This window comes from Diuraphis noxia, unplaced genomic scaffold, assembly GCF_037042655.1.
Source record: "Diuraphis noxia isolate RWA-SAM2 unplaced genomic scaffold, SU_Dnox_SAM2 contig0004, whole genome shotgun sequence".
Lineage (NCBI taxonomy): Eukaryota > Metazoa > Arthropoda > Insecta > Hemiptera > Aphididae > Diuraphis > Diuraphis noxia.
The window spans coordinates 44,921,404-44,932,863 of NW_028301714.1; the positions used below are offsets into that span (position 1 = coordinate 44,921,404).

At 30.9% G+C, this 11,460-nt stretch overlaps 2 protein-coding genes across 2 annotated transcripts; one reads left to right on the forward strand and one right to left on the reverse strand.

Moving 5' to 3' along the window:
- The first annotated feature begins 733 nt into the window (after positions 1-733).
- On the forward strand, positions 734-3,499 carry LOC107163145 (uncharacterized). Its single transcript, XM_015510400.2, has 2 exons — positions 734-1,522; positions 2,584-3,499. Exons 1-2 carry the CDS (start codon positions 1,015-1,017, stop codon positions 2,976-2,978), a joined length of 903 nt encoding a protein of 300 aa, XP_015365886.2. The 5' UTR covers positions 734-1,014; the 3' UTR covers positions 2,979-3,499.
- A 6,552-nt stretch (positions 3,500-10,051) lies between these two features.
- On the reverse strand, positions 10,052-10,702 carry LOC149056110 (uncharacterized). Its single transcript, XM_089227015.1, has 2 exons — positions 10,534-10,702; positions 10,052-10,449 (listed from the first exon to the last, which is right to left on the reverse strand). Exons 1-2 carry the CDS (start codon positions 10,700-10,702, stop codon positions 10,052-10,054), a joined length of 567 nt encoding a protein of 188 aa, XP_089083141.1.
- Positions 10,703-11,460: the final 758 nt, after the last annotated feature.

The following is an 11,460-nucleotide window of genomic DNA, read 5'->3' on the forward strand; positions in this document are numbered from 1 at the left end:
TGTACCTGTTGGATTTTATAGAAATATATCCGGGAGAGTTTACCATCAGAAGAGTTTGTAGGTGAATAAAATAGAGAGAGTCTACAATCATCCGTGTTCATGCTTTCGGTAATAACCACGTGAAGTAACTTACGTATAAAATGCGTAAAGTCTTTACTACGAGTATACAAATGTAATCTAATAGATTTTTGGTTCACGTACCTATATACAGAACAGAATAAATATCTTACTGTCGTTTGTCACGAATCACGATTAGTTGACAGCAAAGCATGACGTTTCCACGTCTGGTGCATCATGGATTACAATAATGAAACACACAGGGTGGTAGAAGAACACGGAGTGGTTGCGAATAAAGTAATCGGGACATTATTAATAAAATTGGGACTGGTGTGATGTTTGATCGTGAGGAAATTCGGTCTATAACATTTGTATTGGGAAGGAGGGTGGGGGTTGGTCGAGTGGATTGATTTTCGGTTATTGTACAGATATATATTTGTATACTGACGGACAATTAGCGAGATGAGTTTTTAAAAACAGTCAACAAACACACCATTGTGTACAATGGCAGAGGCGATACGCACCCACTGAGAGAAACGCTGCACTCGAAACCCCCTTGAGGGCTGAAAAAAAGGGTCGTTCCATACAAGACATGAGTAGGCGGTGCTTGCTAAATGGATCACGGTTTGGTGGTGGGGACGGCCCTCGGTGCCGGTCAGTGGGGTTGGTGCGACGCAGATCTCTGGTAGACAGTCAGTCTCCTAACAACCCCGCTGCCGAAGACCTCAACGCTGGTTGTCGTCGTGTTCGTGCGTAAAACTCGTATACATTTATCTCGTAGTTACTATTAGAACTGCAGATCGTATTATCATGTCTGTGTTAAAGTTTGTGTATTGAACTATATCAATATAATTTAATTATATTGCCATCTTTTTCGTTTATAAAAGTCTCGACGTTGTGTCACGTGCGTGTGATCGGGTTGCTAATAATTCCAAGTCGTTTCCACCGCCAAACGATATGGACGGCCCTCGTTGGCCCGTGACGATGACCTCGACCAAAAAGACTATGTCCCGGTCATTTCTGATCGACACCCTCATAGGCAGCGTCAAACGTCCCTCCACCACTGCCGCCGTGGCTGCTGCCGCCGCTGCAGCCACCGTATCCGCGGCCTCCGTATCTTATCACCCACAACTCAACGAGTACATTCAGTTCTTGAACAGAACTGCAGCGGCAGCCGCTGTCTACGGATACCAATCATCAACGCCCGTTACGTTTCCATCGGCTACTAATCCACGATATTTCGGTTATCCGATTGGTGGTAGTAGTGGTGTAGGTGGCGGGGTTGCATTCGGCAAGGACCACCAACAGCCACACCACAATCACCAACACCAGAAACAGGGTTCATCGGCCGTCGTAAAACCCGTCCCCGTTGTAGCCACCAAGACGAGCCAGAGGAACAAACCACACCATACTAAAACTACGGCGAAAAAGAGAGCCGTAAATGAAACGATGGCTTACGATCCGGGTAAGTTTTATAATATAATAAATGCGTATTTACTAAAAACGGAAAGAATGGTTATTATTTTTAAATTTCATCATCAATTTCATCGTCTATCAATTAAGTACCATTATAGAAACAGTATTATATTCAAAATTGAAAACGCCCAATTTATTTTTAGACTCATTTTTTGTACCTTTCTGATTAATTGTATTATTGTAAAAAAGGTAAAATGTAGATATAAATTTCAAATTTAAAAAATAATTTTACAATCAAATTCGTTTGTCATGCATTTGTTACATAATATTAGTTGTTTAGTCGTCTGTGCATGATGTTATGACATAGGTTTGGAAATAATTTAAATATTGTTTAAATTGTTTATAAGATATCTAATAATATTAGTTTTTATAACGATATTACCTATTTAAAATGTTCGTAGAAAGACTTCTTGATTTTACTTTGCGTACTTTATATCAATTATTATTTACTAGTAACTAAAGAATGTAGATTATAAAAACTTATTTCTTTCCAATTAGCATAAAAGTAATATATTTTAAATATTCTACGAAATAATACTTTTTCTCTTTCAAAGTAAAATTTTAAAAAAATCAGTGGCGTAGAGGGGATATAGTTTTAAAAATTACTGAATTTTCAAATGTCGAGCTGACAACTAAAAGTTAAATAATGTTGCAGAGAGGGTGGGTGTCACTCACCCATAACCTTCTTTCAGTTTGTCCTTGTCTCCATTACTCATTATTTAAATTTAATTATATACTTTTATTTTTTTTTCAATTAATTCCAGTCAGCATTTAAAACAAATATTTCTTTTAGAATGCTTAAAAATATATTTTAAAAATTACATAATTGTTTTAGATTTTGTAAACGAAATCTTTACTTACTCAATGTTAAATATTATGAAGAATATAATATACCTATACTTTATCACGGTGGTTAAATTTTAAGATTTATCTGTAGTTGTACATGCGACCATATATGATAATAGTCCATTAATTTTGGTCTATTGTGTAATGTGACCAAGATACTTAAAAAATGGCATCTTACGTTTTTGTATTTTTTTTTTCGTACAGATTGTGCTGTGGCTGAAGACTCACTACGAGAAAATGGTGAGAGTGACACAGATTCCGGTAGTTCGAAAAGGATCCGAACAGCGTTCACCAGTAACCAGCTGTTGGAGTTGGAACGAGAATTCTCCAGCAACATGTATTTGTCGCGATTGAGGCGCATAGAAATCGCCAACTGTCTTCGGTTGTCTGAGAAGCAAGTGAAAATTTGGTTTCAGAATAGACGAGTTAAACACAAGAAAGAAGACGGACCCACGTCGTCGATCAAGCCAGGCACACCATGCTGCAACTGTCCCAAATCATGTCATCAGTCGTCCGCGGTGGTCGGAAGCACGTCCGGTTGTCGACAAAATGATACCGATGGCGACGATGGTGATGGACGCTGTGGTCGGTTTGACTAGATGCCAGTGCAGATGAACAAACTATATCATAATATTTCGTCCGTGGCAAATACAAATATTATAATATTTAGAGCAATGGCTGTGATGAAGAGTGACGGTCGAATGACATCGATCAAACACTGTAATACGAATTTATTTTTAAACCATTCGTAATGGACGTAAAATAACTAAGTAACTTAAAATCCAACGAATTTAGTTAGTTAGTGAAATAATAACAGAATTTTCCGTGTACTGCGCGTCGTCGTCCTAAACCAGTAATCGTCGGCGTTGGCGGTATTGGCGGTATTGTCTTTGACAGTTTTAATGAAAAAAATAAATCGCAACTGACACTTGTGGTTTAAACAAAATATATTATTATATAGTTTAAATATTATGTTTACTAAATCATCATGATTAAAATATATTTATATTTGTAATTGTTTTTTTTTTTCTATTGTGTATATTAAATTTTTAAATATTTTAATCAGAGTTGTAAATAAATTTGTCATTGTTGATTTTTCCTACAAAATCAAACAAAATAATTTATTATTTTATTTACATCCAAATACCTGCTAGATAAATATAATATACAAAGTAATAATATCCGAAACAAAAACAAGAAAAACAAACGTTGTAAAAATAAATTAATATTAAATTGCTACATTTTACAAAAACTTCAGTAGATGCATGGGTTTAAAATGTAACTATCTTCGTCATTACACCTTCTTACTTGTTGTATTGATCTAAAATCTTAAATCAAAATATATACTTATATTATATAACATGCTGTCATATTACATAAGTAACACGAGTGGAAAACTCTAGTTGCTTTATCTCATCAGACTTTTTTTTTAGATCTGAGAGGAGCGATACATATACAGAAAACTCTTTAAATATTGGCCACTTTCGGTCGCTGAGCAATATTCATTATTTCGCTATTGAAGAAAGTTAATAGTTAGTCTGCGAAACAACATCCGTTACTTAGTTATTGTCATACCTGTTTCACTAAAATAAATATATTATTTCGCTTAAAATTATAAATAAATAATTATATAAATATATATTTAAAATATTTTCAAAATAACCAGCAAAAAAAGATCAGAAAAAAAAATAAAAACAGGAAATTTTACATAAAAAACAGTATACGATAAAATCGATTCTGTGTTTTTCATAAAATTTAAAATGAACAATTATAGACTTAAATTTCTTACCAGATATTTATAAAAGCATTTGCCAGGCTTGATACAAATTAAAAATATTTTGAATACACTCTTGCTCTAATAAAAGGCACTTGACCTTTTTTATTTGTTTGGTTATGTACAACCGCTGATTTACGGTTTATTTAAAAACAATAAATATAAATCCAAGATGCTTATAAATAATGTCATATATTAATTGAAATATTAATTTTTAAACAATGGAATTTTCAACATAGGTACATTATACTTAAAATAATATTAAGCTATTTATAAGCATACATTTTTTTATTAAGTGTTGATAATATTTTTATATGCTTGGACAAAAAACTTGAAAATGTAATGCAATAATATACGATGATCTTATAAGTTATAATTGTTTGTAAATAATAAAAAATCTAAAGGCACATTATTAAGTATTATAAGTTCTAATTATAATAATATTCGTCAAAATCTTAAAAATTTGTGATTGAGGTTGACAACTCCTAACCTAACTACATCCACCATAGGAACAAATCTGATTAATATTGATTATTTATCAATTAAAAGTTGCATACAAATTGTTAGTCTGTTGCAGATATAATAAAGAGGTGTGGGGGGCCCACTGGTCTGATTGGTAAACATTTATTCAGCTCTCCTAAAATAATCGAAATGCTTATATAATGCATAAGTGACATTACGCTCATTCCTAGACTCAATGACACTCGACCGAGTGCTGAGCGATTTTCTTGTATTATTTGTATAAATACTAATTTTCATTACAGTTAATTTGAGTACTTACTATTTAATATGATGTTGTAGTTGCTTTGTATGCTGATTATCTCTGACACTTTGTTAAATTACCGTTTCATATTTACAGCTGCAGTGTACCTATTAAATAATATTAAGTAATATTGTAAAACTATAATAAACCCGTCGTGAAGAGTAGAATATATTATTATATTTCAAATAATATTATATACGTGCAACCTTGTGGTCTTTTCAGAAAACCAATAAAAACGTCGTAGAGGGTTTTATTTTATTTGAATGGGGTAAACAATAATAAAGTTTAGATACCCTTTTTGGCAAAAGGGACGTTCCTATACGCAGTACGAGCGGTTGTAGGAATCACGTATCGAAATAATAGGTTGGTATCCAGTACGCATCCGTTGTGGTAGTCGCTCCAATATACCTACCAGCACGACACAGTATGACCGACTTGACTGTTATATTATAACACAATGTCTACCTAATATATTAATAATATTATCGGTGTTGTCGTTTTTGAGGGTACGTCGTCGGTGGTGACTGGTGGTGGTAGATGACAGCAGTAGTCCACGTAAACCGGCTACAAAGGTTATTTTACATACTATATATATGATATATTATACATATATACATATACTGATGTACAAACGTATAAAGGACGTTTGATTTATGTGATTCTTCGTTAAACCTTGTTCATTTTCTGTGGGGATTTTCGCGTCCTTCTGCGGCTTTATATTATTATTATATACACGGATACCGTACCTACACTCGAAAATCAACCACCACCGTGTTTTGTTGTTTTATTGCACCCGACCCCGTACGCCGGTCACGTAATATATATTTATGCCCATAAGCCCATAGTTTCTGTTTATTTATTTTTTCTACCCATTGATTTTCTATTTTTTTCTTGCGTTAGTTAACGTGTAATATTTTAGTCCATAAGTATAAACCTATAAATTATTTAATAATATTAGGTACCTATATTACTGTATAACAATACAGCGTACAGCAATACAAGCATTAGCTTTAACAAGGTTTAGTAACCATTATTTTAAGTAAACATTTATGTAATATATATTATTGCTGTTTACAAATAAATATATATATACCTATATATTTTTTTTTTAAAGACGTTTATTTAAATGAATATTTACAATCTGTACAAGGGGATATAATAAGTAAAAGGTTTAACATAAGATTTAAAAGGGACAGTGAATGAATGAAGGCGCCTCACATTAGAGGCACCTAAATAAATAAATATTATTTTTAAAAAAAAACCATTTACATCACGAAATTTATGATTTAGCATCGACGCCTCAAAAGTTGATGCCCAAACCACCAGTATCAAAAAGTCTGTTATGCGTTATATTATAATCGTTATATTATAATTATTAATTATTTTAATACCGTAGGTAAAACATTATACATAGTAATAACTCGTCAACAAAGTTATATAGGTCAAATCGCAAGTAGGTATTTCAAGTATTTTAATATTGTATAATTCACATTTAAATTCCCATCCGAAATCAAAATAGTAAATATTTGCACGCAATTGTATTACATACAACAAAGTGTTTTCAACCTTATAACATTATATTATAACTTATTAGGTAAATTGTTTTATTATGTATTTATGTGAAACCATCGTTTGTTTGGAGTTTTCTCGTTTCCGTTCAAATGCCATCAAAATCCATGCCTTTAATCGAATTAGGATTTGTTAGAGCTTGGGAATCGAATGAGATAGGTACCTACCCTAAAATGTCATACGTCTCTAGGGATACGATGGTCAACCCGAGAATGTCAACTTGTCTCGTCTGAATATTAGATTACTCACAAAATTATTTTTAGTATGCGTCGCTTTGCTATGGTTTCTCGTTAAAATTACCATACGTCCAAACAACGACGACATATTTGTTACAACGAAAATAATAACGTTTCAAGTAAAATGATTACCGTGTAGGTGGTGTGCTACAATTTAAATCAATACAACCGAGCATTTTATCATTATAATTTGATTTTAACTTATAGAATTTTGGATATAATCTGGTAGCAAAATGAATTTTTGGTAGGTACTAGATGTTATCTTAAAAAAAACACTTTTAACAGACATTTTTACACAACACTTAAACAAAATTAATTTTATTATTTTGTTGTCATTTGACACTTAAATATTAATATTTTTATGTATATTTACCTATTTTGAGTTAGAATTTTCTAGACGTAATTTAACTTTAAAAATTTGTTGGCTCTTTTGTACAATTTATAGACATTTGAAGTTTTTAACTTTTTTTAAAATAAAATATTAAAAATACGTCAAACAATAAATTATTTTTAAAGACAGTTGAAGTTCAAATTTTTACGAAATTACTCTAATAGGTACATAAACAAAAAAATAAGTCTGCTGCTTAGTAAGTCAAGTGTTTCGTTATCGAGTAAGATCTGTGAAAGATTTGCTTAAGTTATTACATTGATAAATCATTTATATTTTATAGATCTAAACAGTTCGTCGGAGTACTTGAGTGAAATACACTAAAAATTTGTTCTTAAATAATTTGTGTAGAACGAAATTTCAAGAAAATTCAATGAAAGATTAATAATATTGTAGTATTTTATCGTAATACACTAACAATTTCAAAAATTTGTTGTCCGTCTATTATCGTACTCAAATTTAAACTGAAAACCCTATTTACATAAAAAAAACCCCTGAGTGGCATGGAAGAAAATAAATATACCAAAACCATAAAAGATAGTATTTATTATTACTATCTCAAACAAAACCAGATAAATTAAAAATATTTGATTCAAAACTATTTAATCAGAAAACCGTGGCTATAATGACCGAGATGACCGTGGTCGAGATGTATAATGAAAATAATAAGAACATTTGAATTATTACTTTGATTATTCAGTAAATGTGTTGACAAACGAATCACAAATTCATGAATGTAAAACACGTTTTTTTAAAGTTGAATTTAAATCCGCGGAAACTTGAGCGACATAAAAATAGCATATTAGTATTTTAAACAAAACTTGATGTTGAATTAGTTTTAATTTAAATATAATATAAAATGGTAAAATTTTTATAAAATAAATAATTGCATAAAATGTTTAAATATATTGTAGCTATGTTTAAATTTAATTATACTGTTATCGTAATTTAAAATTAAGGAGAGACGTATGTTTATTTACGTAATACCATATTATCATCTTAACATGAAGTTACACATCAACATATTATTATAAAATAATATCATCTTATTATTTACCCACAGTTAAATGTGTATGTCAATACGCTATATGCATCGTCGACACGTCGAGAGGAGCAAGCTGGTATATTTTCCCCTGTTTTTTTTTTTTTTTTAATTGTATATAATATAATGAAGTATTACATAACAAATAAAAAGTGGGTCATAAGAAAAAAAGTTACCATTATAAAAAATTCTGTTAACAAGTTAACAATCAATTATATTACATAGGAGTTATAAGGAATAATAAAAATATATATTATATTAAATTGTTAATCGTTTTTTTAAATTTATGAATATTTTATAGGTATTAGATATTCTAATTAAGAATGAAAAATAATTGACTATGAAAAATTAAACTACAATAAAGGTGTTATGCGTGGCAATATATATGTATAATGATATATTTTACTTGACAGTAAGTTGACATAATGCTAAAATATGATTTGTAATTTAAAATACCATTATTTAACTAAAATTTAGTTGTTATATATAATATAAGAGTATAAGGCTACAATAATAATACAACGTGATATATTATTAAATGGTTTAATATAAAATATAACTTTAACTTTATCTGAAACACAAACAATGATAATATAATATAACTATAGTTCAAAGTCACAACATGGCAGAAACATTTATAAACTGACGTAATACGACTTAAAATGTAATAAACATTTCTAACCCATCGCAAGTATTTATATGGGATTATGATCATATAATATATTCTGTAAAGCACTTATATACAATAATTTATAAAGAATTATAAATTGACAAAATATTATTATTAAAAATTATATTTAATTATGTTCAGTTAATGATAGGTATGTATTCTAAGGTTTCTAAATTAGGTACTTAAAGAAGACGTGAAGATATTCACATATCTGTATATTGAAAATTAAACACAAATGGTAAGTAATAGTAAAGTTATTCAATGTTTAAACCGCCAATTTATTTTCTAGAAAATGACGAATATCAATATATCTGGTTACCAAAATACAATTTTAAACAACATAATTATATTTATATTATATAATATGACACATTTTCCCAGCAGACTTAAAATTTGTAATATTATTCAATTACTTCTGCTTAGAATAAATTTTGACTCGCATTATAATTGATCGCTGTCAAATACAAGACATGTTAAGATATCTGAGTAAATGGATCTTTGTACGACAATTCCCAGCACAATTCTGCGTTGTAAATCGTCTTGGAAAAACGGTTTTGACGTCGTCTCCCGGGACATGTTGGTTGAAAATAATAATTACACAACCGTTGATGTCCCTCGACGAAGAGTATCAATTGTTGAAAAATAAAAATGTGAAATCTAATTTATGTCTACATTGGTGAAAATCGGGGGGGAGGGAGATTAGCTCCCCCAAAAAAAGCCCACCAAGCCTCCCCTCCCCCAAACTTCTTATAAACATAACAATTTTGTAGTTTCATTTCATATATTATATTCTTAAAAACAAGAAGTATAACACATAATAATTTTTTATAGTATAAATTTGTTTGTATAATATTTTACATAATAGGCGGAAATCCAATGAAAAAATTGGGAGGCTACGATTTTTCTCATACTTTTTTTTCACCAAGCGCGAGGTTTGTTATCTAATTTGTAATTTAATTACCTAATTATTTATATATTACATTATATTAATACTAGTTAGAAAAAAATATCCATATTCCATTTATTTTATTTTATTTTATTTTTTTATTTTTATTAGTTAAACGGGCTTGGCCCTTTTTGACATTAATATTACATATTTTACATATAAGTGATAACAGTTATAGTAGAGAATACATTAATCTTATATATATATATATATTATATACATTACAAATAATTAAGCAAATATTAAAATTAAACCTTTAGAACCATACAATATTATAGAATACATTAATAATTAAGCAAATCGTCGAAGTGAGGGTCTGCATTGGCAAGTGCCATTAGGCGTCTTAAAGGCCCATTAGCCATATAGTTGGTGGTGTTGTGTGGGACATAGAAGAGAGCCTTTGAGCGGGATGGGTGAGATGGAACTTTAAATGATATTTTAGACAAAAAGACTGGAGAATCTATACTATTATTTAAAAGACCTGCAAGGAATTTCATACCTGCAATATGGTGACGTTCGGCCAAGGAGGCCATACTTAGATGAATGGCAATTGGTCTATAGTTATGTGGTGCACAAGGTATTTTAAGTATCAGACTAGCTTTGCGTAGGAACCGGCGCTGAACACGCTCAATTTGTTTTGCATTATCAGCAGTATGAGGGTCCCATACTAAAGTCCCATATTCTAAAATGGGACGCACAAGCGCACAGAAAAGCGTTTTTAATGACGATTCAAGCCGAAAGTCCTTAATTATTCACATGACAAGACCGAGAGTTTTCAAAGCTTTACAACATATGTACTCAATGTGAGCAGTTGGGTCGAGATTACTGCTAAGTTTGAAGCCAAGATCCATGACACAATCCATAACACGAGTAACAGTAGTATTGTTGATAAAGTATGGGGATATTAAGGGAGAACGGGATCTAGTGAAGGTCATAGTTTTGAATTTATCGATATTGAGTGATAGACCTAAAGAGTTGAACCTATCCTAATTTGAGAACCTACCCAGACCGGATTGAAGTTTTTTGCAGTCGTCTGGCGTGGTTATGTGGAGATATAACTTGATGTCATCAGCAAAACAAAGAAATTTACAATTTTTTAGCACATGACTGAGGTTATTTATAAATAATGAAAACAATATTGGCGACAGATGGCTCCCTTGGGGGACACCCGAAGGAGCTAGGAGCAAAGTAGACTTAACATCAAAGACTTTAACCCATTGATACCTGTTACTAAGAAAGGATCTAAACCGAGACAGGAAAGGTTCATCAAACCCCGATTCTTTGAGTATATGTATAAGTACATTGTGATTGACCGAGTCGAAAGCTTTTTGAAAATCAATGTACGAAATTACATCTACTTAAGTTCGATGATGAAAAGAGTCGAAGACATAATTATTGAATACAAGATTGCATGTAATGGTAGACCGTCTTGGGCGAAAGCCATGCTGTTCTTCAGTTAGGATAGAGTTTACAGTTGGTTGAATGGCATTTAAGACTAGATGTTCAAACATTTTTGAAATATGAGATTGGATGGGAATAAGTCGATAATTGGAAACATTTGAAGAGCTATCAGATTTAAGAATAGAAGTAACAGAACTGAATTTGAACATTGAAGGAAAGATCCCTTCATCAAGCGACCTCCTAAATAGAAGCCATAGAGGATAAGCAATAATTATTCTTAATTCAAATAAAA